The sequence below is a fragment of the Sceloporus undulatus genome, chromosome 10 (assembly GCF_019175285.1).
Source record: "Sceloporus undulatus isolate JIND9_A2432 ecotype Alabama chromosome 10, SceUnd_v1.1, whole genome shotgun sequence".
In the NCBI taxonomy this organism is placed as follows: domain Eukaryota; kingdom Metazoa; phylum Chordata; class Lepidosauria; order Squamata; family Phrynosomatidae; genus Sceloporus; species Sceloporus undulatus.
This window is the reverse complement of record NC_056531.1, coordinates 6981946-6997790: the sequence shown is the minus strand read 5'-3', so window position 1 is coordinate 6997790 and position 15845 is coordinate 6981946. Positions and strand designations below refer to the sequence as shown.

At 41.8% G+C, this 15845-nt stretch overlaps 1 protein-coding gene across 1 annotated transcript in view; it reads right to left on the bottom strand.

The window, feature by feature from the left end:
• Positions 1–15845, bottom strand: part of ADGRD1 (adhesion G protein-coupled receptor D1) — a 193573-nt gene that overhangs the window by 130990 nt on the left and 46738 nt on the right. The window contains 1 exon segment of the mRNA XM_042441368.1: positions 9730–9871. Coding sequence (XP_042297302.1) covers positions 9730–9871 — 142 coding nt within the window.

Below are 15845 nucleotides of genomic sequence, written 5' to 3'. Positions count from 1 at the left end.
GATCAAAGGCTGTGATCACATAGCCACTCTGCAAACATCTTCCAAAGGAACATCCCTCAAAAAGGAAGAAGACATACCTATAGCTCTGGGGGAATGGCCGTACATTCAAGCTGAAGTGTCTTGAAGTTCATATGGAAGGTGAATGGTAGAAATGACTCATTTTGAGAAGTGCTGAGGAGATGAACAGAACTGTCTTCCTGGAGGAGTAGCACAAGAAAAGTCTCTGGGACTTGTGGAAGGCCACAGTCATGTCCACACAAAATGCTAGTGCCTACCTGGTATCAATGCAATAGAGGGCTCATTCAAGGTCTGAATTAGGTTCAGGTTTTGCATCAGTGAGGATAATACAATGACCTGATTCATGTGAAAAGCTGTCATCATTTTCATAAGAAAGGAAATGGTCAGTCTAAGAACTGCATTGTCCTTATGAAATCACAGGTAAGGCTTATGTACGCTAAGGGCACATCATTCTCCTGGTCTTCTTGCTGATATAATAGCCACCAAGAAGGCCATTCTCCAGGTAAGTCGTTGGGTATTGCAAGATGCCACTAGCTCAAAAGGTTTCCTGGGGAGTTGCAAGAGGGCCAGTTCCAAACTCCATTGATGTATTGGACCTGATACTGGAGGGAGAAGGTTCTTGTAACCCTTTAGGAACATTTTAACCAATGTGTTCTGAAAACAAGAAGACTTGTTGATGATCTGGAAGTGGGATGAGATTGCAACCAGGTAACACTTGATGGAAGAGAGAAAGAGAGACCTCTATCAGACAGAAAGAGGAGGAACTCCAGCACATGACTGATTTGTACTTGAACCAGAGAGATCCCTTGAGGAGATAAAAAAGGAAATAAACTTTTTCCATTTGTATGCATAGGAGTGTAGAGTGGCCAGCCTATGCATCTCAGAAATGATCTGTTCAACAGTAGCAGGCAGGGAATCTAAAGATAATGCAATTAACAATCTGAAATCCTTTGAGAAGAGAACAGGGTGAACATTTAGGTGATAAGGGAACATGCCCCTTGGACTGCTATAGAGGCCTGTGCCATGGCAGAACCAGCTAGGCTCCCTCAATCAGGGAACTGCCCCGATATGGTAAAATACAGCCACTCATAGCTACCCCACTGCAAACAGGCAACACATTACACAGTGGGCATGGTTGTGTATGGCCCCAGAGGATGTGGCAGCCTTAGCTAACAGTGGCAGATTGATACCTCTTGTCTAAAGATATGTATCCTTGGATGAAAGAAATCATTCCACTGCTGTTGCCTGGCCAAAATGTAAACATTTTATATGTCGTGAATAGGCAAGGAGCAACTGAGAGTTCCGAAGTGTATGTCACAAGGAAGAAATTACTTGCAGTACTGGCAGGGAAACTACTTACTGATGATCAAGGAGTTATTGACTCGGATGACAAGAGGTTCATCTTCACATTGTAAAATGGACTCTGCCTTCACACAAAGCTAGTCAAACAACTCATGTGCATTACAATGGAGACTTGGACAGCACTGTCCAGCTTCTTAAGGTAGGTCTTGGATTGTTCCTGAGAGTCCTGGTCTCCAGACCCCCAAAAGGCATAGGAAGGAAAGAGGACAGGATATGGGAATCCATTCAAGCTGTAATCTATAGCAATAATGGACCCCACTCCCAGTATAGGAACGGTCCTGGCTCCCCCATATAATAAGGTAATGCAGTGTTTGGGGGGGGGGGAATAACAGCTATTAGAGAGGCAGCTGAGAGAGCTGGAGATGGAAAAGCCACTTCTCTACTCAAGGTGGCCACCATGACATGATCCATTCCCACCTCCTGACACCTCAAAGCAGGGAAACACAAACAGAACTCTTTCTGGATGGTATGGCCCAGCCCACCTATCTTGTTTTGTTTTGGTTTGTTTTTGGTTTGTGTGTGTGTGTGTGATTAGAGGAAATGCATTTGGGGACAACTGCAAAAAAATGGATTTCAAAATGAAGGTTCATGAGTTCTTCTCAGGGTGACAAGGCTCATCCAAAGCCTCACCACCAAGGAGTCCCTCCAGTGTAGGCAAGGTGCTTGGATCACAAGGGCAGAAATTCCTGCCAAACCCCCTGACATCCTGGAAATCCACTGTAACTCCCAGGACCCTAAACCTCCCTTAAGATAGATACTGCCTTGGCTATGACTACCCTGGCTACTGTGCCAAAGAAGAATGGACGTGACTCCAACTGCCTTGATGACCAAGGGTGGCTTCCCCAGAAGGTGGCAGTGTTCCTGAAGCCTCACAGTTGGGGAAGACCAATGGGCACATCCAGTGTAGGGCTATAGACACATCAGGTTCTCACCAGACTGCCAGTAGATTCTGGCACAGCAGTGCACACCCTACATTCTGAGGCCCCATTCCCACTGGGCAAAAAAAGCGGCTTATTTCGCTGCAATTCTGACTCGGATTTTTTTTTTTGCAAGTCGTAAGCGAATCTGACCCATCGTTCCCATTGAAAATGGATGCAAACAGACCCGGGTTTTTTTACCCCTGTTTTCATTCCCATTGGTATTTTCCCTGTGGTAATTTGAAGCAGGTTATTTTGTTCCCCGTTCCCATTGCCCTTCCGGAGTCTCTTTTTTTAAAAGCAGCTGTCCATCAAGCACCTAAGCACTTGACGTCACAGCCAATCAGTCGGTTAGGCGCTTTTCCCCTCTGGTTTATCGACCACTGATTCGGGTTTTTCAGGATAAGTCGATTCAGATTCGAATTCCAGTGGGAATGATATTGGAGCAATGCGGATCGAATGCACGCTCAAATAGAAACGATGCACCCATGATTTGCATCCTGATCCACATTATAAGCCAGTGGGAATGGGGCCTGAGGTTGTCTAGGCAGAGGAATCTTCGCCATTTTCATCCTGGTAGGCTACAGTAAGGGACATAACTGGTCCAGAATTTGGGACGTTAACTGTGGGACCCATGACAGACAGAATCCAGTCCTGTAAGAATCAAGGTGAAGATGATGGAATCTTAGGAGGAGGGTTCCTTAGGAGGCAGAAGCTGACTTCATAAATTAGTTCCTGTGGCAGCTAGAAGTTGGCCAACCATAGCTCTCAGCCATTCACTGCTGGGCAGCATTGAAAGCCCCAGCACTCCTCACCTCAATGACTAGTGGATGGTAGAATTTCCTGAGGTCTGGATTAAGAACAAAGTGGAGTGTGACTCCATAAAGGATGCCTATGTCCTCTTTGAGGGCAAGGATTCCCTGCCACAGTGCCAATAAAAATACCCAGCAGAAGCAGAGGAAGGAATAAGTAAAACTATAGAAGATCTGCTGGAATGGGATGCAATCCCCCTCATGCAGTTGATGTGTAATACAGTATCTCTCTTTAGCCCATCCTTAAACCAGATGGAGTCACATGGCTTAGGACAGTTGATTGGAACCCTTAATTCATTAATTCCAGCCATTACCCCTGTGGTTGCCAAATACAATGAAATTTTGACTGCCATTGCTGCAAACTCATGCTATTACAGTGTCATGGATTTACCCAGTGCTTTTCATTCAAATTAGTTACATGGATGAAGCTGATATAAATTTGCCTATTTGTTTAGAGGCAACCAATGTGTGCAAAAAAAAAAAAAAAAAATCCTCAGGGATTTCACCCCAGTCCAAGTATATCTCACTCACATGTGGTTAAAATGTGGGACAAATGGATAACAGAGTCTTGATTGAACATTTTGTCATATGTGAATGGCATACTGGTTCACTCTGACTCAGAAGAAAAGACTGGGAAAATCAGTCAGGAGTTGCTAGGAATCATCAAAGACACAGGTTTTAAGGCCAATCGGGAGAAAACACAATTTGTTCAAACCAACACAGAGAAAGACATAGAGAGAGATGTTGTTGCAGGTGGAATGTTTTTCAATGAAATGGTGAAGTACAAGGCACTGATCTATGGAAGATCAGTTTTCCCTAAAGACAACTTGTTCCTCTTCAAGTATGCTCCAAAACACACTGCAGAAATAATCCGGTGTCAGGCCGCTTTAACTGCCCTGGCTCAGCAGTAGGGAATCTTGGGAATTGTAGTTTGTTGTGGCCCCAGAGCTCTTTCTAACAGAGAAGGCTAAGTGTCTCACAAAACTGCAGCTCCCAGAATTCCCTAGTATTGAGCCAGGGCAATTAAAGAGGTCTCAAACTGGATTCTATGTGCAGTGTGTTTTGGACCTATGTTTTCTTGTTCCAGCCAGGTCTGGAGCTTCCACTATAAATGTCTCGTGTAAAGTTTGTTGATTGTATTAAGGAGGCTACTTGGTCTGTATTGATCAGGATCATTCTTACTTCCTTTTTTAAATATGGGGACAATGATTGCAAGCCCCCAATCCTTGGGTGCTTGACCGTAGTTGTCAACACAGATGAAAACTAAGGACAAAATAGGACCCCAGAATTCCAAATCATTTTTAATGGCTTCTGAAGGTATTAAGTCTTCCCCTGAAGCCTTCCCTATTCTCAGCTAAGCTGATCTCTGACTCAGTCACTGATGCCCACCTTGGGAGATTCTCTATATTTTGGCTTGCACATCTACTTTCAACATAGATCTCCTTATAAAGTGCTTCAAAATGATCCTCCCAGACCCTGGGGAGGTGTGACAATCTGCTGTAACTGGTACATTACTTTGAGAACTTGATGTAATATTCCCAAATAAAGTTGAGTTATTGGATTTGACTGCCTGAATAAGTTGTGTCCAATTGTTCTTCATGGCCTCCAGTGCCGCCTTGCCTCCAGTGCACACTATTCTGGTTGTTCAGATGTTGGAATGCCACTTGGGTTATAGTGTTGTAAGTGGAATGCAGTGGCTCAGTGGTTAAGACGCTGATGCTGAAGATCAGGAGGTTGCTCCATCTTCAAGTATGAAATCCCTCAAATATTTAAATAGAGATATCATATCGCCTCTTAATTTTCTCTTCTCTAGGCTAAACATAGCCAGCTCCCTAAGTCCCTCCTCACAGGGCATGGTTTCCAGACCATTCACCATTGTGATCTCCCTCCTCTGGACATGCTCCAGCTTCTCAGCATCCTTTTTGAATTGCCCAGAACTGGATGCAGTATTCCAGGTGAGGTGAGGCCTGACCAACGTGCAGCAACGCGCAGACGTAAGGCCTGACTAAAGCAGAATAGAGTGCCACTATTACTTCCTTTGATCTAAACACTATATTTCTATTGATGCAGCCTAGAATTGTATTGGCTTTTTTTTTACTATACACACACACACACACACACACACACACACACACACACACACACACAGTGTGTACACACACACACACCACTTTCTTCCATGCCAGCATTCTCTGAATATGTCAGCCGCAGATGCTGGCGAAACGTCAGGAATAAACTCTTCTAGAACAGGGCCACAGAGCCCAAAAAAACCACAAAAAACTATGGATGCCAGCTATGAAAGCCTTTGACTTCACATTCTGGAGATATTTCATGAATATTATAAAGCATTATATGCAAAAAGAACCGACCAGAATATAGAATTTATTAATTAATTGGGGAATTATTAAATGATAAAATTAAATGATGAACAAAAATAAGTTTAGAGGCAGAAATTACCAGAGAGGAAACAGAAGAGGCCATTAATAGTTGTAAAATTGGGGAAATCACCAGGGCTGGATGGCCTTCCTGCTGAATTTTACAAAGTATTCAAAGAAAAGCTAAGCCGTCGATTACAATTAGTAATGAAAAATATTCTAAAAGAAAATATGCCACAGTCATGGAAAGAAGCAGAAAGAATATTAATTCCTAAAGAAAACAAAGACATATTAGATCTGGTGAATTATAGACCAATATCCTTGCTTAACTCAGATCACAAGATATTTGCACTAATATTGGCTAAGAGATTAAAGAAATGCTTGGAATGATAAATTGATGAAGACCAAAGAGGATTTCTCCCGAAAAGATATATGAAAGATATTTTGAGATATATATTAAATATAATAAAGTATTATGAAAAACATAATGATAAAAAAACTAGGATTTATTTTTGGGAAATTGAAAATGCTTTTTGAGACGCTTAATTGGCTTACTTTATTGGAAATCCTGGAAAGACTGAATATGGGACAAAACTTTAGAAATTGGATCGAAGAAATTTATGATAACCAGAAAGCCAAAAAAAATATTAATGGAGATCTAACTAAGCTAATTGAGAGAAGAACTAGACAAGGGTGTCCACTGTCACCACTACTTTTTTATTAGTAATGGAATTGCTAATCAAAAAAGTTAAAGTGGATGAGGATTTGAAGAGAGTAAAAATCAAGCAATTCAGTTATAAAACTGGAGCCTTCACTGATGATGTGGTGATAAATTTAGAGAATCCGAATGATAATATAGAGAGACTAATGAAAGTAATGGAAGAATTTGGTACATATACGGGATGTAAAATCAATAAAAATAAATCAGCAATTATTACCCCCAAAATTGAAAGTTGACAAAGAAAGAGTTCTCTTTCTTTGTCAACTTTCAATTTTTTGTAATAAAAAGAACACTTCCTGATCTTTTTTTAACTGAAGATGCTAGGAGGGGTGTGATTGAACCTGGGACCTTTTGGATACAAACGCGCCCCCCCCCCCAGTTATTTTCAATGCATCTTCCTAGCCGCATCTATCTAAAAAGAAACAGCGAGACAGAAAAGCCAGTTCAGCAGAAATAATCTATACTTGAAATAGGCAGCAATGGGGTCATTCAGAGGACAGGGGTTTGAATCTGTCTGTATTATTATTTTTAACAGTTCCCAGATTATCAAAAGATCAAATATGATGTTGAGGTAATGAGGAATGGCATGCATGGTTATGCTTTTCCAGCTGGGTTCTGCCCAAAACACACAAAGTTTCCTTAAGATCTTTTAGCATGCAGACTCCTCCAAACCAAATTCTTCATTTCCTTCTAGCCCTTCCCTCCTCCCACTACTTCATGCTGAATATGGAAGGTAACTTGGATGCCAAGGATGAGGCCCACAGAGGCCACCAAACTGATCTCTGTTTCAAGCAAATAAGCCAGCTAATACAGATTTCACTGGTTTGCAAGCCATTTTTCAGCTTTTAAAAAAGTGTTGTTGTAATTTAGCGTACTACATTTATTGGATTATATAGCTCCTTGGACAGCGGGTGGGATATGAGATCCTTGAACAGTGGGTGGGATATAAATATTCAAACAAACAATCCATCCATCCTGACCTTCTGTTTTTTTAACAGTTTATACAACAACAGTTTGCACCATTTTAAATATTTCACACTTAAAGATATACAGTTCCCATCCCCTCACCCATCTATTAAATTTGCAATTCCTCTGAAAGAAGGGGGGGGGGGGATCTTGCAGTCTCACAGTGAGAAATGCACAAGGAAAACAGATCAGAACTTACACCTTTCTTGGTGATCTCTCCTTCTTGTATACCAGAGTGGGCAACTTTGGTAGGTCTAGGGGACAATGTTGCCCCACTACACTGACTCATCCTAACAAAATCAGACATGACTAGTAGTCCTCTTTTCTTTTTTCAAGTTTCTGAGGGTATGATTTTTCATTACTTACACTGCAAACACATAGGCAGCCCTGGCACTTACACTTAAAACTTGAAGGCAACATGAAGGCAGTTGTTGTATACAAAAAGCATGAACTTTACTCTGCCAGTCACATAGAAACAGTGAAGCTTATCACACCCATTTTTTCTCCCATTATGGGAATGAGAAACGGACTCTTGGGGCTGCGTGTCACCGAGAAAAGAAGGATTTTATCACACACCAAAGTGACCTCAAAATGGCCCCATTCTGTTCTCCGGCCCCAAGCCGAATCCATTCAGTGCTCATCCATAAGACTTCCGACCCGAACATTTAACACTCCTCAGGCTTGGGGCTGGGAAATGGAATGGGGCCATTTTGAGGGCACTTTGGTATGCCATAAAATCCTTTTTTTACTTGGCAACGCTTGGCCCAAGTTTCCCCTTCCCATCCCCATAACGGGGGGAAAATAAAATAAAATAAATAAATAAAACTTTTATTTTTATCCCACTTATGGATGCGATAAGCTTCAGAGCGTGGTGGGGGAGTATAATTTTGACCAAACCATGCATGAAGAACTTGAATGGCATGATGCATTTATTCCAAACATTCTAACCGACATTTTGAACAAACTCTCCACCCCACCCCACCATGCTGTGGCTTTCAGTCAGTTGAATGATGAGGACAAAATGTAAAATACAACATCTTAAATGTCGCTCTCCCCTCAAAAATGCAAACTCATAAAAACACAAAACATTGAACAGCTATGTAAAAGGGGAAACTTAAAAAAAGATGGAAAAGAATACATCCTTAGCAGAGAGAAAACAAGAAATGCTCAATGCAATCCAAAAGCATAGCAGATAAAAATGTTTTTGTGATTTTTCCAGAAAACCAGCAGGGAAGATGTATTGCAACTTGGCAGCATAACTGCAAAGACCCAGTACCACAGTCATCAATCCTCCTACTCCTCTGTGTAGCTATTAAACAATCAATTCAAAAGAGCAGCCCATGAACAGAAACATCCAAAACTACCTCTTGCCTAATCCAGGAGCAGTTGATGACTCCACCACTGCTTCTCTTGCAGCTTGTTCTGAGCTGAACAGGAGCTATGCCACTTCTGGACCTCTACAGTCCTATAACTACAGAAGAAGCTGCAGTAAAAGCAAAAGTGGATTCACTGCCCTCCCACAGTTGCAGATCCACCACTGCCTCCAGCCTAATCTGTCACACAACAGCATTTTAAATTGATCTTAATTTTCATAGCCATAGGGCTGTATGCAGTGAAGTCTGGTGGCTCCATTGCTGTTGGGGCAATAAATCCACCTTACGTTCTGTTCCAAACTTTAAGGTTCTGAACCTAACCAAGGTTCTGAATGTATTTTGAGATTACTGTTCAGCAGTTAGGATAGCAAAAAAGAATCACCACTCCCACTCTACTTGAGTCACCAGCCTCCACTGGCTCTGTATGTTTCATGATTTCATAATAAAGTGTCATGCAACAACAAGCAAAATAGTATCAGACTCTGAATTCAGAAGCCTTGTAATGATGTTCCTTTTAAGTGTTCTCAAGTATTATGAATTAAATCAAAACAACATTACTTGTCACAGGGTACAAGGCTTTGGAAATCTGCACTGTCTCCTAACTTAGGGGCTGTACAGAGAGCCCCGAAACGGCGGGCTGGACTCACCCGTTTTAACTGTGGAAGGACGCCGCAGCTGCCAAACTGTGCGGCATGCCTCCGCAGTAACAAGAACCCACTTCTATCGGGTTCTTTTGTGGTGTGTTGTGTACATCACGAGTGTGCCATTGGCACATTTGTGATGTGCGCAGCAATGCACAGCAATGCGCAGATGCTGCGCAGAGTTAGCATCATCATGGCAGCACCCATGTAGACAGGATGCCACCATGCAGACTAGGGTTTCTGGGCATGCGGTTGCTGCACTCTCTGGAACCCTAGTTTCGGCACCAGCACGCCACTTTTGGCCGGTGTGTCTTGGGCCTTAGAAACATAATGACTGATACAATCAAATGGCAACTATTTCCACAACTTGTAAAAGTCACAGAAACTTCCCATTCTAGATACCGTATTCATAGTTCAAAACGTTCATGCCTAATATGTATTTCAATTTTCCTTCCTTTTTTCCTTTTTCAAAAAATATATAGAATTGTTCACACATTTCAGGTAGTAGCAAATAAGCCATTGTGAAATATGCTTCACCACTTACCAGTGTGTGTCTCAGATGGACAGTAATGAGAGGAGAACCTGACAAATTGTGGGACAAAGTTGGTGGGGGCTCCACTTTCAGGGAGATAAGATAACTAGTAGCAGAAATCATGCAGTTCTTGCAGGCAGCTGCTTCAGGTATACTGAAAAAAAGCAAACAAACAAGTTAGCAACAGTTAATTACTGGAATTTCTAATGCACACCATTCCTAGACAGGAAATGCTACATTTAAAACAACAACATCCTGATAGCACTTCTGGAAAAATATTTTAGATTCAAACATGGAGCTGCACACAAACTAGTTAATGCTGTTTTCTTTCAAGGCTTAATGCTCAGATGGATTAAGCCTGAGGCCCTTAACCAGCACTGGCTGGTGGCTCCCAGGTCAATGGGGCAGTGACTCTGCTCCAAGATTTAGGGTGAACTTTAATGAACTATCTAAGGAGCTGAAATGAAGACTAACTTCCACTGACACCACTAACTTCCACCACTAACCTGAATTGTATCAATTTGAAAAGATCCTCTAATATCCTCCCCTAAGAAAGTTTTAAAATGTATCTGGAGGCCCCCCATAATTTGATTCCCTAAGCTTTAGTTTACTTAGCTCGTACAAAAATCTGGCACTTGATATACGCAGCCTAAAAGTACATTGATTTCTAAAAGATAATATTCAGAAGAGGTTTAATGAGTGGCTGAAATACTTGTGCTATTATATTTGTGTTTATTTGATCCCCATTGTGGGAGAGCAAGACACCTTCTGCTAAAGAGCCTAATTCCAATTTGGAAAAGGTCTCTGGAATGCAGTAGGTGAGGATAAAGGCACTGGGTGTGCCAAACATAAAGTAGGCAATGCCAGGAAACAAGAAGAAATAAAAAGACAGCTCTTCCTTAGTAGATGTTCCAGGTCCTTGAGGTTTTCTGCTAGTAGTATGGTGTCATTTGCATATCTGAGATTGTTGATATTCCTTCCTCCTATTTCACGCCTCCTTCTTCTATGTCCAAGCCTGCTTTTCTTATAATATGTTCTGTATATAAGTTAAACAGGTAGGGTGATAAGAGGCAGCCTTGTCTGACCCATTTGCCGATTGGAAACAATTTTGTTTCTCTGTGTTCTTTTCTGACAGTGGCCTCTTGTCCTAAGTACAAATTTCTCATCAGCGCTATTAGATGTGTTGGCACTCCCATGTCTTTAAGGGCATCCCATAGCCTTTCATGATCTATGCAGTCAAAGGCTTTGCTGTTGTCTATAAAGCACATGCTAATTTTCTTTTGAAATTCTCTGGTGTGCTCCATTAGATCTCATATGTTTGCAATGTGGTCCCCAGTGCCTCTTCCTTTCCTGAACCCCACTTGGGCCTCTGGAATTTCTCTCTCCATGTATGGTTGGAGTCTTTGTTGCAGAATTCCAGAGTGCGGCTTCAGCATAAACTGAAAGCATAAGCTGAAAGCCATGTATGACATGGGTGCACTGTAATGTTTTATCTGTCCTCTATGTTTTTTTTCTCTTTATTTTTGTCTACTGAAAATTTCTGTCTATATTCTTCTTTTCTTATGTCCTTGGCTTCAGTCCACAGTTCTTCCAGTTCTCAGTCATTATGCTTATGATCACAAATCTGTTCCTTATACAGTGTGCCCTTCTTTTATGCGGGGGATCCTTTCCGGACCCACCCACCCACCCCCGCATAAAAGAAATAGTGCATATGCTCAAGCCCCATTACAAGTAATGGGGCTCATGCTCACGGCGCCACATACCATTGTTTCTTCCAGTGCATGGCGCCATTTCTTCCAATCTGCTTTCAGCATATGCTGAAAGCAGCATATAATGTGCCCGCATATGACGCGGGCACACTGTATTGTCAATGAACTCTGTTGATATGTTGTTTAGATCATATTTTGGTATGATGACTGGTTTTGTTTTGTTCTTGAGTTTTACTCTTATTTTTGATATGATTAATTTGTGACCTGTCCCACAGTTAGCACCTGGTTTAGTCTTGGCCACCAAGATGAAGTTTCACCATCTTTTACTTCTGATTATATAATCAATTTTATTTTTGTGCTGGCCACCTGATGATGTCCATGTGCATAGCCTTCTTTCTGTTTGTATGAAAAATGTGTTTGCAATGAATAGGTTGTGGGCTTCACAAAAATCTATCAGATGCAATACCTGCATCATTTCTTTTACCTAATCCAAATCTGCCAACTGTTTTTGATTTCTCTTTGCTTCCAACTTTGGGATTCCAGTCATCTATGATCAGCTTAATGTCCTGTGTGGGTCTGTTGTTAATTTCTTCCTGTACTCCTTCATAGAATCTTTCTTCTTGTTCTGCCTCTGTAGTTGGTGCATATACTTGAATTACAGTAATATTCATAGGCTTCCCATGGAGCCTAACTGAGATGATTCAGTCTGATTTCGCGTATCCTCTGACTACTTTTGCCACAGCTTTTTTTAGTATGCAAGCAACCCCATTTATTCATGTCTTTTCATTCCCTGAGTAGAACACTTTGTAGTTGTCTGAATCAAAGTGGCCCATTTCTGTCCATTTTGAGTCACTCACCTCCAGTACTGCTATGTTCACGTGTTCCAGTTCCATTTTTACTATATCTAGTATCCCTTGGCTCATGCTTCTCACATTCCATGTCCCTATTTTATGTGTGGTTCTGCTTTGGATAGCATTTGTCTTTCTGAGTTTGTCTATACTTGTATCACCATCTTTCTATGCCCTTGTCTATTCTTGCAAGTATGGTTTCCTTTATTTCTTCCTATCTCTATTAGTATTCTGATCTTGCCTGTGTATCACTTGAGATGTCTCATCATATGGTTATACTGTGAATACTGTGTCCAGTTCTGGGCACTACAATTCAAAAAGAATGTTGAAAAACTGGAAGGTGTCCAAAGGAGGGTGATTAAAATGGTGAAGGGTCTGGAAACCATGTCCTATGAGGAACAACTAAAGGAGTTGGAGATGTTTAGCATGGAGAAGAGAAGGTTAAGAAGTGATACAATAGCCCTGTTTAAATACTTAAAGGGATGCCATATTGAGGAAGGCGCAAGCTTGTTTTCAGCTGCTCCAGAGACTAGGACACGGAGCAATGAATACAAGCTACAGGAGAAGAGATTCCACCTCAAGATTAGGAGGAACGTCCTGACAGTAAGGGCTGTTCGACAGTGGAACACATTTCCTTGCAATTTTCTGCAGTCTCCTTCCCTGGAGGTCTTTAAACAAAGGCTGGATGGCCATCTGTTGGGGATGCTAGTTCCTGCATGGCAGAATGGGGTTGGACTGGATGGCCCTTGTGGTCTCTTCCAACTCTACGATTCTATGATTCTATGGTTTTCTAGGTGAGTGGGTTACACAGAGAGGGCCACCTCCCTGTGCGCTGTACTACCAAATGTTAGCTATGCTGTCACTGTTGTTCTCTCAACTCCAGCGCCACCCATTGCTACTGCTGCTGGCCAGTAGCTGTTTATCTTTCAATGTATTCCTCCCCATTGTTGTTTGATGAGTTGTTTCTTTCCCATCTCCTCCTTCCTCCCTTTGTTTCCCTATCTCCCCTCATGGTCTTCTTTCTTTTAGTTTCTCTGCTGTTTCCTGGCCTTTCATTGAGTTTCCTCTGAGCTCTCTTGGCCCTTTTCTGGCACTGTTATTGTGATTTCAGAAATGGAGGGGCGCTGAGGTGGTTCTCCCTCCCTGCCTCACCATGCTTCTCCTTTTGGTCCTTGTGGCCCAGCTGGGCCTAAAATATGTGAAATGTCACATTACATCCCCTAGAGAGCACTATTATCTGTTTGTTGTCCAAAATTCATGGGGTGAGGGGCAGGGGACTTGGGGAGCTATGGGCCACAGCAGCATGCACGCTGCACCTCACATTTGCCCATCCCTGGGTTAAAGCACTGAACAAGGCCTAGGAAAGATCCAAGTTTAAATCATTGCTGAGCTGCTAATCCTACTGGGTGGACCTGGGCCTAACCTACCTAAAAACAAGTTGTGAGAAAACAGCTGTGTGCTGTTGTCGGGAGAATAAATGTATGCTGCTTTGTACAGTTCAGCAAAAAAAGGGCGAGCAGGACAAACAGCTAATAAATAATAGCTTTCCACTCTCTAATTGCATTTCTTTGCTCAAAGACTTTTTGACATTACAAACAATTACATTACATGATGGGCAATACACACCTTAAATGCCTGGAGATAAATCTCTGCAAAAATGAGGTTACAAAAAGAACTTCCCACACCAATATCTCAGATTCACTCAGAGAAAGATATTTTTTAAAATTATTATTTTGGAACGTTATTTGTAGTCCTGTTATGAAAGAGGCCCATCTTGTCCAGAAAGGGTTTGCTTCCCAGAGATAGTAGAGCTCAAGGCAGAATACCAAGGGAAGCAAAGCCTGCCAGTAAAGATATTTTCCTAGCTTCAGGGAATTTTGATAAGCAATAATAGTGTTGCTTTCACGTCTTTTTAAAAATAGGGCCAGATCTTTGCTGTTGAGACATCACTCGTAGGAGAATGGCATAAACTGCAGAGTACAGACTTTGCTTAATATTTCTTGTTCAGTCGTAGGGTCTACCAACTGCTCTCTGGCACTGTAATGTTATGAATCTGGTTGGTTAGCATATTGGGAATGGGCCAAACATTTGTGTTTTCCCATTACTTGTCACTAAATTATAGGTAAAAGAATGTAAATTATTTTACTGGTTGGCAGCCTCTTTGCATTCTTTGAAATGCCACACACACCCACAGAAGGGCACAAGAGATACCTTAAACTGTTGGCTGGAATGTAGCAAGAAAGAGAAAGAGAACTAGGTGGAGGGTGGGTGGGTTACTGAGTTTAAACTTTGAATCTATATTGCTCCTCTTTGCATGTTGTTTGCTTGGATGCTCATCTTATTTATGTAAATGAACAGGTGGCAAAGGCAGCATTCTCTGGCATTCCCCTTTACTAGCCATGCATAGGAGCGGGTTGGTTGAACTGTTTAGCTTAGAGAAGAGACTTCTGAGAGGTGACAGGATAGTCATCTTCAAATATCTGAAGAGATGTTATGTAGAGCAAGTTTGTTTTTGTTTTTTGCTGCTCCAGAGACTAGAACATGAACCAATAGAATTCAAATTATAAGAAAAGAGATTCCAGCAAAACATTAGAGACAACGTCTTTACTGTAACTGCTGTTTTGACAGTGGAACACACTGCCTAGAGTCCCTGTCTTTAGAGGTCTTTAAACAGAGGTTGGATGGGGAGCCTTCAGGAGTGCTTTGGTTGTGAGTTCCAGGATGGCAAGGGTGGACTAGATGATGCTTCAGATGATTTTATGAATTATATTCCAAAACATTATCACTGTGTAAAAACTGTATTGTCAGTGTATGTAAAAAACAGAATTCCACTGTACAGAATATGGCAGCTGAATAAAGATGCTGGATGATGCAACACAAGTGAAAGGTTGCAGCATGGTGAATGACATGGAGCATCATCAATCACATGGAATGACCTGCCAGAAGAGATCCGCCACATTTCTACTCTTACAGCCTTTAAGAAGGATCTTAAGATGGATCTCTTCCACCAGGCCTTCCCAACCTAGTTCCTCTCCCCGAATACGAATATGACTCAATTGGGATCCATGTCTCTCTGTCCTCCCAATTTTCACCAATTTTTAGCCTACTGTATTTTACTGTTTTTAAATTGTGATTATTCAATATTGTAGTTCAACAACTGGGATGGGGGATTGAGAAGGGATTGATTTTGAATTTTATTATATTTTTAATGTACTTTTACTGTTGTGACCCACCCGGGTTCCTCATGATTGGGCAGGATATAAATAAATAATTTATTATTATTATTATTATTATTATTATTATTATTATTATTGCAGTTGTCCTTTCCCTTATGTGGGGGATCTGTTCCCGCCCCCCCCCCCCCGCGTAAGAGAAAAAATGTGGATGCTCAAGCCCCATTCAAATGAATAGGGCTTGTGTCCGCAGCAGCGCGGTGGCAGCATGGGGGCATACACCACGGGAGCGTGCACCACTGTTTTCTTCCGGCACACGGCTCCGTTCCTTCTGGCGCAGCTTCTAGCATATGCTGGAAGCTGCGTAAAACACGCACACGTATAACGCGGGCACGCTG